Source organism: Suricata suricatta, chromosome 17 (assembly GCF_006229205.1).
Source record: "Suricata suricatta isolate VVHF042 chromosome 17, meerkat_22Aug2017_6uvM2_HiC, whole genome shotgun sequence".
Taxonomy (NCBI): domain Eukaryota; kingdom Metazoa; phylum Chordata; class Mammalia; order Carnivora; family Herpestidae; genus Suricata; species Suricata suricatta.
This window is the reverse complement of record NC_043716.1, coordinates 53,593,179-53,613,879: the sequence shown is the minus strand read 5'-3', so window position 1 is coordinate 53,613,879 and position 20,701 is coordinate 53,593,179. Positions and strand designations below refer to the sequence as shown.

Here is a 20,701-nt window from a genome sequence, read left to right as displayed (position 1 = left end):
AAAAAATTTTTTTTTGTTTTCTTTATTTTTGAGAGAGAACGTGAGCAGGGGAGGGTCAGAGAGAGAGGGAAACACAGATCCGAAGACAGGCTCCAGGCTCCGAGCTGTCAGCACAGAGCCCAATGTGGAGCCTGAACCCACGAACCGTAAGATCATGACCTGAGTTGAAGTCGAATGATTCACTGACTGAGCCACCCAGGCGCCCCAAGAAAAATCGTATATGATGGGGACGAGTGACATTGAAATGGTCTGCGGCTTGGGGTGTTTGGGGCTGGGTGTGTGTGCGTGTGCGGTGGGGGGAGTCGAGGCACTGCTCTGCCCTCTCCCGTTAGAATCCTGGGGCTTGCTCAGCAGAGAGTCCTTCACTTCCTTCTGCCTTTGTTTAGGCTGAAAGTGAGGAAACCAAGGAGCGTCTGTTTGAATCCATGCTCAGTGAGTGTCGGGATGCCATCCAGGCCGTCCGCGAGGAGCTCAAGCCGGATCAGGTAGGACTGCCAGCTGGGCCCCAGGCCCTTGCCCGGGGCTCAGGGCCTTCTCAGTCTGTGTCTCGTTCATGGTGCATGTTGGGGGGTCGGGGTCCAGTGGTCTGAGTGCAGGGACTCCTAGCTGCGGCATTTTTAGCTGTGGTGGGCTGCCAACAGACAGAAGCGTGTGAACTCCATCCTCTCACTCTTAATGGGTTCGTATATTCCCCGTTAAGCCTTTGGTCTCAAATTGATAGCATCAGGTAGTTCTCCAGTGCTCCCTTTTTCTAACGTCACTGATTCTTTCAGGCATCTAGGCTGAAAACCTTGGAGCCATGTTTGTCCTTTCCTATCACCAGAAACCCTGCTAATTCTCTTTGTAACTTCTGTCTCCACTTGTCTACCCCCCCACCCTGGCCCCGTGTCCGATTAGCCTTTAGTCTTCATGCCGAGACTGCCACAGCCGTCTGACTGCCCTTCGCCAGCTTGGTCTGGGTTCAGTTCTCCAGGGCTTTCCTGCTGGCAGCAAAAAATAGGCTCTTTCTAGATCCCGTCTCATGGTCTCACTGGAAAACCCAGTGATACTCCCTGCTCTAGAGCAGCGCCTCCAGGCTTTCATAACAGTGCGCCCTGTACGTAAAACTGACTGCATACCTCTGATACGCGTATTTGTAAATATGAAGTTTATTATCTGATAGAAATGAGGTCAGTGTAAGAGAAGTTCTCATTTTCTTGCACCACACTCGTTGGGCTGTGCGCACCCTGCTTGTGAGCCCGCCAGTCTAGCAGGTGTAGTTCCGAGTCCGCGAGCTGGTGTCTGCGCCTTTCTGTTTGCAGATTGTACTTTGCTGCTCCCCGCAGGGTCCTCTGCCTCCAGCCACCGTGTTCACGGTCTTGTTAATACACCTTTCCTGCCTCCGTGCACTCCTAGCCCGTCTTCCTTTCCCTGCTCACAACTGCCTGTCCCTCCTCGTCCCCCTCCCCTGTCCACACCCTGCCCCGGTGTTCGGTGTCCAGCTCGAAGCTCACCATCTCCGGGAAGCCTGCCTACACCGTCTTAGCCCAGAAAGGTCTCCCTGTGTTCTAAGTATCTGGTACTTTTGGCTCTAATTTGTGTTCAATAGCTAATCAAGAATTAACCTTTTAACATCCTGTGTATTGTTTTGTATTTACTTTGTTAAGTACATCTTTTCCCAAGATTATAAGCATATTAAAAGCAAGTGTATATTTTTAGCATCTGTCGTGGCCCCTTGAGTATAAAACGTTAATAACTATTTGTTAGGCTGTGGTCCTGTTTCCTTTGTCATCAGTCCACCTTTGTATTTTATACTTCCCTTCAGAGCCCCGCCCTCCATCACTCACCTGGAATTCACGGCCGTTGCGGGGACCCCTCGCAGCGTGTGGTGAACATGGTAGCACCGAGGTGTCACGGTTTGCTGTGGCTGCTGTAACATGGCCATAAGCCTAGTGACTTCGAAGAGCACACCTCCACTTCTCTCCCACCTTCGGATGGCTGTCCGTCTAAGACGGGTCTGTAGGGCTGTGTTCCTTTGGAAGTTCTAGGGGAGGAATCCCTTCCCAGGATGCCAGAGGGTGTGTTTTCCAACTTCTGGAGACCACCTACACTTCTGGCCTTGTGGCCCCTTCCTCCGTGTTCGGAGCCAGCAGCTTAGCCCCTTCCCTCCTCTCTGACCTCTGCTTCAGTCCCAGCACTTTCTCTCTGCCACCAGCCCTCGGGGCTCCCTCTTAGAAGGAGCCTGAATTACCGGCTGGCACTGGGCTCACACTGGGCTCGCCGTGATAACCCAGGCTGAGTGAGAGATCCTTAACTTCATCACTCCTCTTACCGCGTGAGGGAACGCCTTAAGGCAGGCACATCTGTAGGAGCCATTGTTGAGCCAGCCACACAAGGCTGAGCTGACGGCCCAGGGTTTGGATCTCAGAACGAACATCGAGGGCGCAAACCCTAAAACGGAGCCACGGGCTGTGGACTGTCTGTTGTTCATGCTCTGGGTCTGGACCCTGGGAGCAGTGGACAGGAGGCCTGACTGGCCGTAACTCTGAATTTTCTAAGTCCAGTTTTTAGGTGCTGGTGACGGCTGAGTGGCCCTGTTGTTCTAGATCATGCCCAGGCGGTCTCTGATATTTAAAGAGATTTAAATACCTAATTTACTCGAGCTTGGGCCTGTGCTCCAGGGCACTTTGGGGATCACACCATGGAGTGAGGGGTCAGAGCCAAACACAGATCAGCTCTTTTACCTTTACCTTCTCTGCTTTCTGCAGAAACAGAGGGATTACACCCTTGACGGGGAGTCAGGGAAGGTGTCTAACCTTCAGTACCTGCACAGGTAAGGGCTGCCGTTTCTTACTTTCTCACATGCTCGTAAGATACGTTGTCGGAGTGAAAGAGTACATGTGAGGTTTATGTGTGTTTTAGTATTTAACTTACTGTAAAGCAAATGATACCAACGTATGTGTGTGTTGTCATAAGAGTGTATATACTGAGATGCCTGGGTGGTTCATTTGATTAAGTGTCCAAACCTGATCTCAGCTCAGGACTTGATCTCAGGGTTGTGAGTTCAAGCCTCGCACTGGGCTCTGCGCTGAGTGTAAAGCCTACTTAGCAAAAAAAGAAAAAGGAAAGGAGTATAGATTGCATTTGTATGTGATTCTATGACCTTATAATTTTAAGTTTCATACGTTACGAACAAGATACAGCTAGAACCCCGGAGCCGCCCGTGGCCCCAGCCGGGTGACCCCTCCGGCTCTCCTGGAGGCAGACGCTCTCCTCCTCGTGCCCGAGTTATTCTCTATGCTCTGAACGTCTTCCCTCATCCCTTTTACACTGAAGTTCAGTTTCACTTCAAGTTTAACTCCATCTGGAGTTAGAGTGCAGGGTACGGATGTGCTTCACCTTCTCCATTAGGAGGATAGATTGTTCTAGGACAACTTACTGACTACACCGTCCCTGCCCCACTAGCCCGTGGGGCCGGCGCAGGGAGGCGCGCAGCCCGTGTTCCCCTCACGTGCTCTTTTCTGGACGCTCTTCTCCGCTGATTTACCTTCTGTGCTCGCACCAGCACAGTGACTTCCTCTGGCTCCGTGGGAAGTCTTGGTGTCTGGTGGAGCGGGTCCCCGCCAGGTTTTCCCTCAGACATAGCTGGACTCTTTCTGCCCCTCTGCTCTTTTCATACACATTAAAAAAATTTTTTTTAATTTTTTAAATTTATTTTTGAGAGAGAAAGTGTGTGTGAGCAGGAGAGGGTCAGAGAGAGTGGGAGACACAGAATCAGAAGCAGGCTCCAGGCTCTGAGCTAGCTGTCAACGCAGAGCCCGACGCGGGTCTCGAACCCATGAACCGTAAGATCATGACCTGAGCTGAAGCCGGATGCTTAACCAACTGGCTTTGTTAGGCTCTATAGGGAAGCCAGCTTTGGGGTAAATTGACAGCAGGAATCAGCTAGCTCTTGTATTTTCCTAAAAACTTTATAGAGATGTATCTAAATTTCTCTACTACTCTGAATCATACTTTGTTTTGCGAATCTCATTTTTATGAAAAGCTTTAGGAAAATCCATCTATTGATCTTTCTCTCCTATTTCTCCAGTGTCTGTGTGTGTATGTATGTATGTGGGTATATATATATATATACACCACATTTTCTTTATCCATTCATCCATCGATGGATATTTGGGCTCTTTCCATACTTTGGCTATTATTGGTAGTGCTGCCATAAAAATAAACGTTGGGGTGCATGCGCCCCCTACAAAACAGCATACCTGTATCCCTTGGATAAATGCCTAGTAGTGCAGTTGCTGGGTGGTAGGGTAGTTTTTTGAGGAACCTCCACACTGTCTTCCAGTTTGCACTCCCGCCAGCCGTGCAAAAGGGGTCCTCTCTCTCTGCATCCTCGCCAACATCTGTCGTTGCCTGAGTTGTTCATGTTAACCATTCCGACAGGTGTGCGGTGGTATCTCAGTGTGATTTTGATTGGTATTTTCCTGGTGATGCGTGATGTTGAGCATTGTTTCATGTGTCAGTTGGCCATCTGGATGTCTTTGGAGAAGTGTCTGTTCATTTCTTTTGTCCATTTCTTCCCGGGATTATTTGGGTGTTGAGTTTGATAAAGTCTTTATAGATGTTGGATACTAACCTCCTTTATCTGATCTGTTGTTTGCAAATATCTTCTCCCATTCCGTTGGTTGCCGGTTAGTTTTGCTGATTGTTTCCTTCACTGTGCAGAAGCTTTTTATTTAGATGAGGTCCCAAGAGTTCATTTATGTTTTTGTTTCCCTTGCCTCCAGAGCATGTTGAGTAAAAAGTTGCTGTGGCCAAGGTCAAAGAGATTTTTGCCTGCTTTCTCCTCTAGAATTTTGATGGTTTCCTGTCTTACATTTAGGTCTTTCATCCATTTTGAGTTTATTTTTGTGGATGGTGTAAGAAAGTGGTCCAGGTTCATCTTTCTGCATGTTGCCGTCCAGTTTTCCCAGCACCATTTGCCGAAGTGACTGTCTTTATTCCATTGGGCAGTCTTTCCTGCTCTGTCAAACATTAGTTGGCCATATGTTGGTGGGTCCATTCCTGGGTTCTCTGTTCCATTGGTCTGAGTGTCTGTTTTTGTGTCAGTGCCATGCCATCTTGAGGATTACAGCTTCGTAATAGAGTCTGAAGTCCAGGATTGGAGGCCTCCGGCTTCGGTTTTCTTTTTCAAGCTTGCTTTGGCTATTTGGGGTCTTTTCTGGTTCCATACAAATTTTAAATTGTTCTAGCTCTGTGAAGAATGCTGGTGCTATTTTGATTGGGATTGCCCTTTCTCATTCTTTCAAGTCTCTTGGTATTTATCTCTACATCTCTACATGACAGGAGTACATTGGATTTCGGTATTTCCTATCCGCTCCTGTGACGGCCCTCGCTCCTCCTCTGCGCCCACCCCCCACCCTGACTCTTCCTGACCCGCCAGCTGGCTTCCTTACGGGCTTCCTCGCTTCTCATGCCATTTTGCTTTCTAAGAGCGTGTGTGTGTTGTTGGAATATTGAATTTTTTAAGTAGTGTCTCACTTTCTTTTTTAATGTTTGTTTATTTAGAGAGAAAGAGATAGAGCACGAGTAGGGGAGGGGCAGAGAGAATCCCAAGCAGGCTCCGTGCTGGCAGCACAGAGCCCAATGTGGGGTTCATCCTGCAACCCATGAGATCATGACCTGAGCCGAAATCAGGTCGGATGCTTCGCCAACTGAGCCACCCGGGGGCCCCCAGAGTGTCTCTTGCTAAGCTTTTGACCAGAAAGTTTTCCCTCCCTCTTCTTCCTATAATGTTGATTTCTTCCAAGTTGCTGTTTTTCCCCTTGGTTCTGGCCTCTTCTGCCTTATTAGATGTTTTCTCTAACTGCGTGGTGTTTGACATCTGTTGGAGAACGTGCCTTGTCTGGTGGCAGCTCTCCGCCTGTGCGTGGGGCTCAGCAGCGTGGCCTTCACTGTCGGCGTTCTGGTTCTGCCCTTTCTCCCAGGACCCGGCTCCAAAATCTCGGAGGCCGTGTTCTTGGGTGGGTCACATCCCCAGCCTGTGCCAGCAGCTCTTGTCCTAGACAAGTAGGAGAAGGCTGGCGGGCGGCACCTAGGACTTGACGGTCTATGGAGCCCTGGCCACAGCTGCGCCTTTGTGCCCGTCCCCAGGCCGTGTCCTCTCCCAGGGCCGCCCCCGGTCTTCTGCCGGGTAGGATGGTATCTAGAGGTCCAAATGCTTCTGCTCCCCCTAAATACTTTGTGAACAGAGTCTTCAGTTGTCACCACATTTAAAGTCCCAAGTATTAAAAGAGATTTTCCAGGCTGTACAGTTGCAACAAGCAGGCAGAGTCTCCGGTGTGTGCGCGTGTTCAGGGCTCATAGCCACGCAGGGAAGTTGGCCCATGGCATTTTCTGAGAAGAGAAGGTTGTCGGGTGTGGAGGGGCAGCTGCCGGGCAAGCCCGCGTCCCCGCGGTGAGGGCCAGCACTCAGTCACCCTCGTTCTGGGGACGCGCCCGCCGTCGTGGATCACCTCCAGTGCTGACAGTGACCTCTCAAGGTAGTGGCTTTGTGGCTCTTTACGGAAGGAAGAGGGGATATAATTCAAGCTAAAATCAGATTTTGTCACAAGGCCTCACACCAGCCCCCGCAGATTTGCCACAGAATAGCCCCCAAATCGAGGGGAGGGCCCGCGGAGCTGGAGGCCCAGGCCGGAAGGCCCTGCTGGTGCACACCCTTCCCCTAGGGCAGGCCCGACTGGTGGCCCAGAGCTCTTCTTCCCTGAGCATAACCTGAGCTGACGTGTGGTACATTCCAGCTACCTGACGTACATCAAGCTGTCGACGGCCATCAGGCGGAACGAGAACATGGCGAAGGGCCTGCAGAAGGCGCTGCTGCAGCCGCAGCCAGACGACGACGGCAAGCGCTGTCCGCGGCCCCAGGACCTGATCCGGCTCTATGACATCATCCTGCAGGTGATCCGTGGGCCCTTGTGTGTGTTGGACACAGGACGGCCCGGCTTTGCGCGGTGCAGGGGCTGTGGCGGGCCGCAGCCATAGCAGTCTGGGCCCCGTCGGGCCACGTGTCCACATGCGGAGGCCAGTAAACGCTTGGGTGTTACCAGTGCGAGGTCCTCCCCCACGTGCCGTGGGCCCCTGAGGCCACACCGTCTTGGCCTTGGGAGTGGGCCGGGGAGGAAGATTGAGAGACAGGTGCACACAAGCCAGGCCACCGTGGGGGATGCCAGATGGCAGAGGGCTGCTCCGAAGTGAAAGGTCAGAGCCAGGAGACCCCCTCTCGCTGACTTGGGCCAAGAGGCCTCAGAAGGAGGGAAATGTGAGCAGAGTTGTAAGCTCATGGCGGCTGCCAGGTCTGTCCTCATGGACCTGCCCGTTATTTCTGGCCTGGGCTCTCTCTGTCCCTGTGTTTACAGGGTTTCCCGTCAGAAACCCAGTCCCAGGCCCGCTCTTCATGAGTTTGTTTTGTTGCATCTCTTGTGCAGAATCTGGTGGAATTGCTTCAGCTTCCTGGCTTAGAGGAGGACAGAGCCTTCCAGAAGGAGATAGGCCTGAGGACGCTGGTGTTCAAGGCTTACAGGTAAGGTCCCATGAGGCGTTGGGCTCCCCCGTGCTGCCTCTGTCTCTGGAAGCCCAGGAGTGTGGACCAGACTCGAGAAGGCAGGGTCATTGGCCGTGTGGTTACCTGGCCCGCGCTCAGAACGGTTAGCCAGCGTGTTCGGGGGACGTCTTAGCTGAAGGCGGCAGCTGGGAGTTTCCCGTGTACCCGTTCGCTCTTTAGATAGGGTGAGGGCGACGGGGAGCATCTGGCAAGGGCCTCTCTCCTCTCCCGTTCTTCCTCCCGGTGGAAAAGGGACGAGTGCAGGAAAAGGCACGAACAGAGCCAGAGTGGAACCTGAATTGAATCGGGAGAAAGCTAAGCCTTTGTTTTATTTTGGTGAATCACGTTCTCTGTAACTTGGAGGCGGGTCGTGTGGACAAGACGCGCGGACAGAATGGCAGGGTAGAGGCGGCTGGGGGATGGCGCCACACCTTCTGGCCCCGCCCTGGTGCTGGCTCTCCAGCATGCCCTGCTGTCACTCTTGTCACTCCTCCGCCTGTTCCACGTGGACCCTTCTGTTAGGGAGCTGCAGCCCCCAGGCCCTGTGGACCCCAGTGGAGTAGTTTCCGTTAGGAAGAGGATTCTTGGGTTTGGTTTGAAAAAGATGAGCAGGGATGAGCCGGCCGGCCGTGTGCGTGGTGGGCGGGTCCGGACCCGAGCCTGGCAGTGCCCCTCCCTCGTGCCTGCCCCCCGCTTCTGCCACGCGCCTTTGGAGCGGGAGAGCCACCGTAGATGAACGACAGTGGGTCTTCGGCAGTGTGGGCCTGCACTGTCCCCCACGGTGGCAGGGAAGAGGGTAGGCCAGCCTGGCGAGCCGGGGCCTGGAGGGTGGCGGGGTCCGTGTGACGTGATCCTGAGGTTAAGAAACCTGTTTTCTAAGCTTAAGATTTGGCCTAAACGTCGCGGAAAGCCGTGATCCCAGGTCACTGTTGCTCTAGAACACTCTGGCTCCATCCCTCTGCCCCGCAGGTGCTTTTTCATCGCTCAGTCCTACGTGCTGGTGAAGAAGTGGAGCGAGGCCCTCGTCCTGTATGACCGCGTCCTGAAATACGCGAGCGAAGTGGCCTCGGACGGCGGCGCCTTCAAGAGCAGCTTAAAGGCGAGTTGCCAGTCCCTGTTCCCCAGCCCGGAGATGCTGTGCAGCGAGGCCCCTCCGCAGGCTGGCCCTGCCCCGCCCGCCGGGGGACGGGTGCCTCCCTGGGTGCCCGGGAGCCGCAGGCTGTGACTCCTGGCAGCGTTCCAGGCCTGGCGGGGACCCAGTGCCAACAGGGAAAGCCATTCCCCAAATAGACCTGAAGAACTGTCCTCAGACGCCGCTGCGTGCCGCGGTCACCAGGGAGGGTTGTTAGAGGACGGCTGAGCCCCACCCCAGGGGACTCCGGCTCCCATCAGCATGGTGTTTGGGGTGGGCGCTGGCGTTTTTTTTAAAGCCCCTCCGTGGTTGTGATGTGCAGCTAAGTTGAGCACCCCTCACAAAGGCTTCCCACACACAGCGTGCCTGTGTTAGCGGCAGCATTTGGGAACTTGCCGGAAGTGCAGACCCCCAGGCCCCACCCCGAGCCTAAAATCTGCATTTTAGCAAGTTCCCCAGGCGACCTGGGTTGACCTTCTGGAAGCTTGCCTGCCCGAGGCAGGTACCTGGTGGTGCGGTTCGTGTTCCAGCTTGATGCGTGACAGCCGGCTCCTTTTTTTTTTTTTTTATGTTCTTTAATTTATTTTTGAGAGACAGACACAGTGCGAGCAGGGGAGGATTAGAGGGAGAGGGAGACACAGGATCTGAAGCAGGCTCTAGGCTCCGAGCTGTCAGTACAGAGCCCAACGTGGGGCTCGCACTCACAAACCGTGAGATCATGACCTGAGCCGAAGCCGGACGCTCAACCGGCTGAGCCCCCCAGGCGCCCCAACAGCCAGCTTCTTGAGCTGCGGGCCGCTGGCGTGCGTGGACGCCAGGCTCAGGCTGGGCCGACGGATCCAGCACTTCTCCTTGTGGGGGCCCCGTGGAAAGGCGAGCCGGGATCACCGTGGTCAGGCCACGGTGGGCCCTGCTGCTCCCCGAGCGCCCGCCCGTCCCCGCGGAACGACGCTGGGCCCCAGGGTAACGTGCACACCTGGCTCCTGCCTTCAGGGAGCAGCTGGTGGTGTCGCGGTCACAGACTGGCGCCCGGGAAGGAGCAGGCCCTCCGGAGAGGGTGGAGCGGTGGGAAGGAGTAGGTGGCGGTGCGTGACCGGCGTGGCGGCGGCGTGGCACCGGGGTGTCCTGGGGAGGTGGGCGCAGACCGCGCGGACGGCCATCCCGGGAGGAGGGCCGGTTACAGATGCCCGTCCGAAGTGTGGGAGCGGAGCCGGTGTTGGCAGGGGTGAGACGCGGCTCGTGCGGGGCCCCTTGTGCTTCGGCCTCCTGCTGCGGAGCGCGGAGCGCGGGCTCTTCCAGGGGCCATAGTCACAGAGGCGGACTGCGGCTGCGTGACTGCTCAGCACACCCGGCCCGGCGTGTGTCTGGCGTCTGATCTGCGTTCACTAGCGTCATCGTCCCAACTCTCCGTCGGCATTGTTACTTAAGCCACAACATGGCGTTTCCCGTTTGAAACAAGCTAGTTGTTTTGTTTTTTAAGTCGGCGCCAGGCCTGATGTGGGGCTTGAACTCACGACGCTGAGACTGAGTCAGCCAAGCACCTCTAGCCAGGGTTTTGTTTTTTAGCAGGACAAACCGTTTATAAAGTCTCAAACCCTCTGAAGAGACCAGTGGCTCCTTCGCTCGGCCGGGTTCGTTTGGTGCACTCCTCTGACCCGGCTCTGGCGCGTGAGAACCTGTTTTCTGACTTGTTAACAGGACCTGCCTGACGTTCAGGAGCTCATCACGCAAGTGCGGTCAGAAAAGTGTTCTCTGCAGGCGGCCGCGATCCTGGGTGAGCCACTCGCCTGCTCGTTGCTGACCATGTTCCCCAGTCCCCTTCGCGTCCGTCCCTCCTCTCTCTCACCCCTACACTACCGTTTTGGTTAATGAGTAAGAGTTTTATTTTTCTCTGCTATTATATCTGCCACATTAAGGCTTCAAACCGCGTAGAAGAACTCAGAGAAACTCCGCTAGGCTGTCTCTTCTCCCTGACTAGTTTTCGTGCAGCCATGGGCGCTCCCCCGGGCTGATGTCACTTCCGGGCTTAGCATCTGCTTGTCTGCAGTTTGGCCCAGGAGGGAGAGGGGAAACTTCCCACACGTTGGCCACCTTTGCTCTTGGGGTTTAGAGCCCATACGCGGGACAGGTGTCGGTCGTGACCGCAGCGCGTCACGTGTCTGTTCTTACTGGATCCGTGTGCGACTTTCAGATGCAAGCGACTCCCACCAAACGGAGACTTCCTCCCAAGTAAAGGACAACAAGGTACGTCTGGGGCTTTTGAGGAATGAAGAGTAGGATTCGTAACGCACTAGAAATGTGCGCTCAGGTACAGAACAGGGGACCCTTAGCTTCTAAGTAAGCACCGACCCTGTCCCTGCTCTTTCACTCCGAGCCCCCAGAGCTGCTTGTGTGAGGGTAGCGCCAGCCAGGTGGTCCCAGATAAGCAGCGTAGGAACATGTGCCGTGCAGGACAGCCCCGCTGGCGGGAGCTCTGGCCGGACGTCTGGCGCGCCCGCGCCCCAGTCCCGGGCCGTTCCGCTCTCCGCCTCTGTGGGCCTCAGTGACTCTCCGCCCTGAAGTCGGAACACAGCGGCACCCTCATAGGAGACTCGTGGGGATCAAGTGAGGGAGCCCGTGTGGGCTCCGAACTAGATGTTGAGCACGTGGTGAATGGTGTTCCCTGGTGGCCTGTGATTAACGCCTGGCTTCCTCCCCCCCGTTTGCCTTCCAGCCTCTGGTCGAACGGTTTGAGACCTTCTGCCTCGACCCTTCCCTGGTCACCAAGCAAGCCAGCCTTGTGCACTTCCCGCCGGGATTCCAGCCCATTCCGTGCAAGCCTTTGTTCTTCGACCTGGCCCTCAACCATGTGGCTTTCCCACCCCTTGAGGACAAGTTGGAGCAGAAGACCAAGAGTGGCCTCACTGGATACATCAAGGGCATCTTTGGATTCAGGAGCTAACCAGGCTCCTCCTGGGGGCTGGGGGAGCGCCTCACTCTTCATCTGTATTGCGAGAAAACCCCAGCACGTTCCATGATAGTAAGTCCAGGTGTGCGTCGGCCCAGGGCCGGAGTGTAACATCCTCAGCGCTGCGTCCCATGTCCTGTGTGTGTGTGCACGTACGTTCTTACCGGTGTGCTAGAGGGGGACCCTGCTGTCTTCCGGTGGATGCATGCCGGGTCCCTCCGTCCACGCCTCCCGGAGGAAGGGCCGTTGCCGTCTGGCCACGTGTCAGCCGCACTCGGCTGGGTCCATGCCCGGCATGGATGGGAGCCCAGAACTTTCTGTCGTGTTTCTTCAGTACCGTGGATTTGAAACGGACCCCTCCTTGCCGCGAGCATCCAGAGTCCCGCGAGGGACCTGGGACCAGGAAACACGGGCAGCGTCACCCCAGAGTTACGGTCAGCCTTATTCCCCCGTCGCCTCCAAGTGGAAGTTAAGTTTCAGAACAAGCAAAGAGCTCTATTTTTAGAAGAAATGTGTTACACTCAGAAATGATGAAAACAAATCTTATATTAAAAGGCAAAGATGCTGGAGACTGTGCCCATTTTTTACATGCCCTCACCCAGCCCATCCTGTACATCCAGGTGTACCCCAGCTTCTGGCCACTCGGCTGTGTCCGCGGCCAGATAAGGGATTGTTAGAGGCACCTTCTAAAGTGCTCCCCTCAAAATCTTTAGGTGCCATAAATTATATTTGAATCCATCTCCATGCGTCTTATCTTTTCCCCAGTGGCCCTTTTCTATTTGTGTCATAGCATCAGTAAGTCCCGGAAGCGGTGTAAGAAAGCAAAGAATAAAAGTGACTTAGACACAAGCTGTGTCTGAAACCACTGAATCCCTGTGGGGCCCGACCCTCACTTGCCCCAGAGGAAAGCGAAGCCGCTGTGGGGAAGGTTGGCTTCCTGCGGCGCAGCCCGGGGCCAGCTAGAGCGGCCTGCAGGGAAGGCTGGCGGGGGGGACGGCCTGAGCCCAGAATTCAAGATGGAAGCCACAGTGCCCCGTGTTTCCCCAGGGGAGCCGCGGCGGGTGGGTATCGCCGGAAGTCAGGAGACAAACGAGCCTTCCTTGTTGCGGGGGAATGTTGTCAAGGACCCCAGGTGCTCAGATTGTGAGCTCTCCCCCCCTCAGGATCTGCTCTGGGTCAGAGATCCTGAGGCCTGGAGCGGTGTCAGATGGTCCAAAGGAGCCCCGGGGGCCTTTATCCTGCCCCTCGCCCTCTTCTCGGCTCCCCGGCCCGGCCGCAGCAGGCTGGGGTCCAGGTTCGCTCCTTCCCTTGCCGCATTCTCCGCTGACCGCCTGCAGCCGCGGCTGGACCGAGCACCCCCCCACCCCCGCAGGCGCCCCTCCAGCCTGAGTTCCCTGCCCTCACCTGGGAAGGTGGCCCTCCCTGCCCCTCCCGTCCTTGAGAGTCAGGGTCCGGAGTCAGTCACGCTGATTGACCTCTAAGCTTTTCCTTTCTTGTGGCGACCCCGGAAATTCCCTTCCTCCCGGTGTCCCTGGCAGCCGCTCCGTGGTGGCGGCTGCGGACAGCCAGTGAGCCTGTCCCGAGACATGTTTAGTATTAAGAGCACATGTTTACACAAGAAGACAGACCTGGCGAGGCCAAGGGCCCCGGTCAGTTTGCACATCCCTTTACACAGGCTCCCCGGACATGAAACAGGCTGCCACGGAGACGGAGCGCCAAGGGCAGGACCCCCGGACGCGGCTCTCCCCTCTCCAAGGGAACGGGTTCAGACTTGAGCCGGGGCTGCGCTGCAGGCCAGCGTGCTTTGCTGGGTAGATTGGCCGAATGAAACGCCAGCGGCCACGCAGTCCGTCCTGCACAGAGAACGGGAAGCAACGAGGTCGGGGCGTCAGGAGTGGGTGCGGGGCCCCGCCTCGCTCCTGTCCCTCCGCGGGATGGCTGCGCTTGGTCGGCGGGTTTGGATCATGCCAGAACTTCCCGTCTCCCGAGTTGCAGAGAGTAGGAGAAGCTTAATTGGGTCTCTGCACTTTAATTTTTTTTTTTAATGTTTATTTTTGAGAATGAGAGAGACAGTGCAGGCGCGGGGGAGGGGCAGAGAGAGGGAGACACAGAATCAGAAGCAGGATCCAGGCACAGAGCCTGATGCAGGGCTGGAACCCACGAACCGTGAGATCATGACCTGAGCTGGTCAGACGCTCAACTGACTGAACTCCCCCCGCTTCCCAGGCGCCCATGGTCGCTGCACTTTTAGAAGATGGCCTAGACCTGCTGCGCTAATGGTTTCTGGTTTCTTACCTGTTGAGTGGACATGGTGTTGATCTGCAGAAACTAGTGGTGAAAAGTAACTTCAGTTACCAGGGGACAACGCTGAACATCTGATTGAAAGACACACTTTTTTTATGGTTTGTTTGTTTTTTTTTAATTTATTTTTGAGAGACAGAACATGAGCAGGGAAGGGGCAGAGAGAGAGGGAGACACAGAATGTGAAGCAGGCTCCAGGCCCTGAGCTGTAAGCAGAGCTCTACGCAGGTTCGAACCCACGAACTGTGAGATCATGAACAGAGCCGAAGTCGGATGCTTAACTGACTGAGCCACCCAGGCGTCCCCGAAAGACATACTTTGGTCAAGTTCATTGCCTGTACATCTGGTCCTGTTTGGAAAAAAAGGAACATTGAAACCCCTGGGATCGGATAAGCCCTGCATTGCTCATTCCTAGGTTTTCCCTCCTTCCATGTGCATCGTTCTGGGGTGCTGGGTCTCCTCTCTGGCTTCACATAAAGCTGAGAATTCCTGGATTCCCTGTTTGAAATAAAACACTGCCAGCCTTGGTCCCATCTCCTGGTGGCAACCTGAGCCTTTGGCCGTGGCCGTGAGGTGACCGCCTGTGGGGGCAGTGCACCCTGCCCCCCGCGGTGGCCTCACCCCCCTCTAGGAGAGGACGATCAACTCTGGGGACTACCCAGGAGCGGCTGCGCTCTGCCTGCCCACCGTCCTGTCTGGCGATGCTGATTTTGCACTTCTGGCCTCATTCCTACCAAAAGCTAGTTGATCGCAGAATTATAAACAGCACATTGCCGTCCACAGCCTTCATGAGCTTGGAACCATCAGGGGTCTGGGAAAATGTCCAAAGATGGGAAAAACGTGTGTTGGTCTTCATTTTATTTTTAAGACACTTGTTGCTACAGAAGAGACGGAAACCAGGTTTAGCTGTAAAATTTATCGATGTTCCAAAGCCAAGAGATAAATCGGAAGCTGCCTGCATCCCGACAGCCCAGCTGGAGGAATCTAGCCTGTGGGTCGGCCTGGTGTCAAAGAGGCCGCGCAGGGCACGGGCGGGCCGGGCCCGAGGGGCAAGCGCCGCCTGGCACGGTGAGCGCTCCGCGGTGTGAGCGGTGTCACTAGTTGGTATGAGTTAGAGGAAATCGACTCTCCGGTGACGAAGACTGATGGAGAACTCGTGAGGGCCTCTGGTCTGCCCTTTTCAGTTGTGGTCTGAGGATCTGAGGTTTGGTTTTTATTTTTGGCTTTAAGGCAGGACTGTGACAGCCTCCACCGCCCTCCCAGAGCCCGTCCGTCCATCTGTCCGTCTGACGAGCTGCTCTGGGCTGGGGCCAGGCCCCGCGGCAGACACCGAGCACCTGCTTTCCTCCTGGCAGCACCCACTGCCTTGTGCTGGAGGGGGAGCCTGGCGTCTCTGGGGTCCCCTTTTTTCCACCTCCATTAACTGTAACTGTGTCCTCACGCTCAGTCTGGTGGGATGACTCCTCCCGCTTGGAGAAGAACCACATCCCCCCGATCCTCCGGGTTTTCTGGCGGGAGACAGGCGGGTCCCCGGAAGCTGGCGGTGGTAGTTGGCTCATCTGTGGAGTGGAGGGTGCGTGCAGGTCCCCTCCCCTGGAAAAGAGGGGCATCTGCCTCTCACTGAGAAAGGAAGGGGGCACAGGGCTTAGGACCTACGAGGCACTTGACCAAGAGGAATGCCCTTCCCTCCGCTCCTCTGTGAACGGAGCGAGCATGAGAACGTGCCTCTCCCCTCCAGGGCGGCCTGTAGCCCATGGGAACCTGAGCAGCGTCGGGGCTCTAACGGGGGCGGGGGGGGCTCTCAGGAGGAGCCCCTGCCCAGCCAGGACCAAATCCCAGAAAAGTCTCCTCTCTGTAGCCCTACAGCAAGCGCTTCTCCCCTGGGACAGTGTGAGCCCGGGGTCCCGGAAGCGGGGCTGCCGTGCAGGGAGTTGGTGGGACCACGAGAGGGCCCCTCCCTCGGCACCCAGCCCTGTCCCTTCCCTCAGCGCACCCCACGGCCTTTCTCTGCTGCTGCCCTGAGCCAGGCCCTGCAGGGTCTAAACAGTGTCCCCGGGACAACAGGCGAGTCCACGGAGCTGCCAAGTGCCTCGTTTCCTGGCAGGGAAGACTAGTAGGAAGGCCTGCTCCTGCGAACATGGATGGGAGTTCTTGAGGGTTTGTTCTAGAAACCATTTCCTTCCTGGGCCAGAGACCGGGGCTCCGTGCACATCAGCGGCCGCCGTGTCAGTCCGGCCTGTAACTCCCTCCAGCCGCTGAGCTGAGCCACCATCAGCCCTGAAAGTCCCAGGACGGCTGCAGGGCTTCAGGGTGGCAGAGAGCCCGGAGCCCTTGGGTACCTGGGGAGACCCGAGGCCCAGCAGTTTCTGAGTGACAGCGGGCAGCTGCAGGCTTCTGGGACGCAGGCGGCCCCGGCGCTGGTCCCACACCTGGACTGGGCCGGCCTCTGCGGCCCAAGGCTGGGGGGAAAGGAAGTCATTCCTAGAGGGGCACGGACACCAGAAGGCAGCAGAAGGCAGCCTTGACCTTGTCCTCCCAGGCTGACCTGAGACTTGAGGACTCCTGAGGTCACCCTGTATTCTGTCTCACCATCCAGCATGGGAGACCCCCATCTCCCGATAGGTGGGGTTGGTTTGTTGGTTGGTTTGAACCGCTAGACTCATCTATAAAAGGCCCAAAAGGAAGCACCAGCTCCTTTTCCTCCGGTTCTGCTCTTGTTAGGCCACGGTCACCTTCTGCTTGTCTCCAGGCTGACTTCCCGGCTTGTTGGGCAGACTCACAGCCAGGAGAACCTGCTGCAGACCATCCTTCGGGCTCCTGGGCCGGCAGCGCCACCTCCCCTGGCGCCTGCAGGCCCCGGCCCCTCCCCTCGCCCTCTCCAGGCCCAGCTGGTGGAGGCACCTTCGCCCCCCAGCCGGCCGAGGAAGTGTGTCGGGAGAGCGTAACAGCCAGCCCAGCTCCCCGGGTCTGGTGGCAGAGCCTCTGTGCAAACAGGGCAATTTCCTGAGACGGAGGCTTGGCCTGATCGAGGTGCCCGCGGGAGCTTGGCAGGTTATGGCTCCCAGGGCAAAGTCTGCCATCGCCACCATCTGCTTCAGCAGGGAGAAGAATGCCCCTCTCTGCAGGAGCCCGGAGAGCCGGGTGGGGGGCACGCAAGCCCTGGCACGCTGTCCAAGCTGCCACCCTGTTGCCTAGCTGCATGGGTACAGGCTGCCATGGAGCTGGGCGGCTTTCAGTTCTGATCAGCCCTGCTACGGCCTCTGGCCCTGTGAGCTGTGAGCGACCCACGTTACCCGGCCTTCGAGCTCCAGGCTGGGGGGTTCGAGAGCTGCGGCTTGAGGCCGTGGCTGGCACAGTGCTGGGGGGAGGCCCTGGACCCCACGACCTCGGCCGCTCACTCTGCAGAGGAGGCAAGCTCCAGGAGAGGGGAGGCCCTGGGGGCAGGGCAAGGGGGCAGGCGGAGCACGGCCTGTTTCCAAAGGAGATGTGGCAGGGGCGAGCCCTGGCAAGGCTGAAAGGTGGGGTACCCTGTCCCGCCACCCGGTTTGGTAGAACTGACAGCGCAGAGCCTGGAGCCTGCTTCCGATTCTGTGTCTCCCTCTCTCTCTGCCCCTCCCCTGTTCACGCTCTGTCTCTCAAAAATAAATAATGTAAAAAAAATTGTTTTAAGATTTTCTTAACATTTTTTCTCCAGCTTTATTCATTGTGAGAATATAATATATAATACATATCACATATGAAATGTGTGTTAATCAATCATTTATGTTACTGGTAAGACTTCAGGCTGTCAGTAGTTATGTTTGGGGGGAGTGAAAAGTTACACAGAGATGTTCGACGGCACGAGGGGGTCGGCACCCTTCACCCCCACATTGTTCAAGGGTCAGCTTACTGTGAGCCACAAATGCAAGTCTGTAGTTTTAAGTTTTCTGGTAGCCACATTTTTTTTTTCTTTTTGTTTTTTATTTTTGAGAGACAGTGCGAGCAAGGAAGGGTCAGAGAGAGGAGGGGAGACACAGAATCCGAAGACAGGCTTCAGGCTCTGAGCTGTCAGCACAGAGCCCGACGCGGGGCCTGAACCCACGAACCGCGAGATCATGACCTGAGCTGAGGTTAGACGCTTAACCCACTGAGCCCCCAGGCACCCTATTCTGGTAGTAGCCACGTTAAAGACAACGTGAAAAGCAACAGATGAAACTAATTTTTTAAATTGCATTTCATTTAAGTCTATCCAAAATATTTTGGCTTTAATCAATATAAAAAATATGAGATATGTGACATCGTTTCTGTATACTGAGCATACTGAGTCTTTGAAATCAAGTGGCCGCCTGAGCGACGGCACGTCTCCACGGAGGCCCTGTCCCATCCCCAGCCTCTTAAATGACACTTGGCTTTCTCACGTATTCAAAATCCTACATCGTTCTTTCTTGGTCCCTACCCTTTCTCCTGTGCTTTTAGTCTTGGGAGCCAAGGTCACGGCCATCTGACAGTTGGTGTCTGCGAACATTTCTGAGACCAGGCTGTTCCAGCCGCCTGCATGTCAGCCCCTGTCTGGGGAGCTGGGTGCTGATTTGACTCGGCATTAGACAGTCACGCCAAGAATTCAGCTCTTGTTTTTCTTGCAGTGAATCAGTTAGCCTTAATCGCTGGGGCGTGTGCAGGCCTCCTGTGGCGCTCATTTCTTTCCAGGAGACCTGCAGATAGGAGACAAAGCTCAAATGTTCCAGATCTTGCGCCTCCTGCCATCCCAACCAGGGTCTGCTTTCCTCTCCCCTGTCCAGCCTGAGCGGGAGGGGGGGTTCCTGCTCCCAGGGGTCCAGTCTAGACCTCTTTCCTCCCGGCCCCCTCCCTCCATTGACCACTGCCTCCTGGAAAGAGGCTTGGAGCTCTCTGGGGGGCAGCCTTCTGTCTGGCTCTCCCAGGTGCAGCTGCCACCTGTCCAACCTCAAAGATAAGGAAGTGAGCTCTCTGGTCGGAGATGCGAGGTTGCCATTTGGGCCTGGCTGCTGGACCTTGCATTTATTATTATTTTTAAAAAATTTTTTAACATTTATTTATTTTTGAGAGACAAGAGAGAGACAGATCATGAGCAGGGGAGAGGCAGAGAAAGAAGGACACACAGAATCAGAAGCAGGCTTTAGGCTCTGAGCTGTCAGTACAGAGCCTGACGTGGGGCTTGAACCCACAAACTGTGAGATCATGACCTGAGCCGAAGTCAGATGCTCAACCGACTGAGCCACCCAGGCGCCCCTGCAGGCATTTAAACAATGACCCTTTTCTGAGAACAGTCCATAGCTAGCAATGGTTAGAAGAGAATTGTCACCCCGCAATAAGGCGAGGGAGGCTGGTGCGGGAGCCGCACGGCCTCGGGGCCTGGCTTCCTCTCTGGCTCCAGCTCACAATCACGGTCAGTGGGGAACAGGACTTTGGAGACCACTCTGCTCCCCCATTGCTACTTGACTGTCAAGCCTCCCTGGGGCGCTCCCCACCGCTGCCGCCCCCCCCCCCGAGCCCCCAGCCCTCCAGGATGGAGACTGCTGTGTCCCCCCTCCAGGACTAGGTTCAGTGGCTCGTCCATGAGATGCACATGCATCTGTCCTACCAGCACACGCGTCCAGTCTCAGTTCTGTCCCTGCCCGCTCTAGTCGGAGGGATGCTTCTTTCTTCTCTGGGTGTTTCCTGCCTTCAGCTGGGCCTGCCCAGAGGTCCCAGGGCTCCAAATCCAGCACAGCCGCCTCCCTCCCCTTCGCTGCCGCCCAGGCCTCCCTCCACCGAAACTGTATTGTTCCAAGGGGCCGGAGAAGGGGTCTTCGCGGTGGGCAAGTGAAATGAGTGCTGGAAACAGAGGGGGCACCGTGGGAGAAGGCGGCTGTCGAGATGGCCTGCCCCGCACTCATGTGATTCAAGAAAAGCCACCAAGGACCATTTCTGTGGGACCAGGTGAGGAGAGAGAGGCAGGAAACCCAAGTCCAGTAGGTTCCCAAGGGGCTCAGCCAGACCCTAGGCTCAGCAGCACCTGAAGGCTAATGCTGGGGGTCCTTCGGGGAGGGGCGTCCCGGCCGCTCTGGAGCTGGTCTCAGACTCTTCAGAGGATCCCAGTGACGCACGTCCTGTTGCCTCTGGCCCCAGAGCCATGGACAGATAGGATGACACGGAGCCAGCCAGGAAGACTGGGCAGCGGGGACTGTGGGGGTGTCCTCTGGGAAGGCAACTGGGTGGTGTCCACTTTTAAAAAGGTACCTGGTGCCAGTTGTCTGGGGTGAATGCCCTCTGGCCGCCCCATCATGGTGATGGAGAGCACGGAGCCGCCCCACCTCACCCTGTGGGTGGGGGCACACCCCACAGCCCGATAGCCAGAGAGCCAGGTGCACTGTATTAACCCCCAGGCCGAGCTCCGAGACAGAGCCTCTGTCCTTGAGCATGCGCAAGCTCTGCCTCCAGCCCGGTCCCTCCTGGGCCCCAGGATTTCCCTGGCTGGATGTGATCTCTGCCTCTTCCCTCTGGGTGTGTGGGTGTAACAAGTCCAAACCTTCTCTGGGAGTCAGGCAGGCGGGGGGCGCCCCGCCCTCTGGGCCGTGCCTTTTCCTCCCAAACTGGTTGTGCAGGAGCCGCTGAGTGTGGGCAGTGTGGGTGCATGCGTGGCAGCCCCGGCCGGTGCCCGCTCGCTGCCTCACCTGCGGGGAGGGGCCTCCCCCTGCCTTCTCGGTGCCTGGCCACCCCACCTCGCCAGAGCCCAGCTGAGCAG

At 56.3% G+C, this 20,701-nt stretch overlaps 1 protein-coding gene across 1 annotated transcript in view; it reads left to right on the top strand.

Annotated features, from left to right (window-relative positions):
• SRP68 (signal recognition particle 68) overlaps nucleotides 1-12,227 on the top strand; it is a 32,686-nt gene extending 20,459 nt beyond the window's left edge. Inside the window, exons 9-16 of the mRNA XM_029927491.1 lie at nucleotides 387-485; nucleotides 2,748-2,812; nucleotides 6,780-6,936; nucleotides 7,464-7,558; nucleotides 8,549-8,678; nucleotides 10,410-10,485; nucleotides 10,903-10,955; nucleotides 11,425-12,227. Of these exons, the coding sequence (XP_029783351.1) occupies nucleotides 387-485; nucleotides 2,748-2,812; nucleotides 6,780-6,936; nucleotides 7,464-7,558; nucleotides 8,549-8,678; nucleotides 10,410-10,485; nucleotides 10,903-10,955; nucleotides 11,425-11,652 (903 nt within the window). The 3' untranslated portion in view covers nucleotides 11,653-12,227. The remainder of the gene's footprint in view (nucleotides 1-386; nucleotides 486-2,747; nucleotides 2,813-6,779; nucleotides 6,937-7,463; nucleotides 7,559-8,548; nucleotides 8,679-10,409; nucleotides 10,486-10,902; nucleotides 10,956-11,424) is intronic.
• Nucleotides 12,228-20,701: the final 8,474 nt, after the last annotated feature.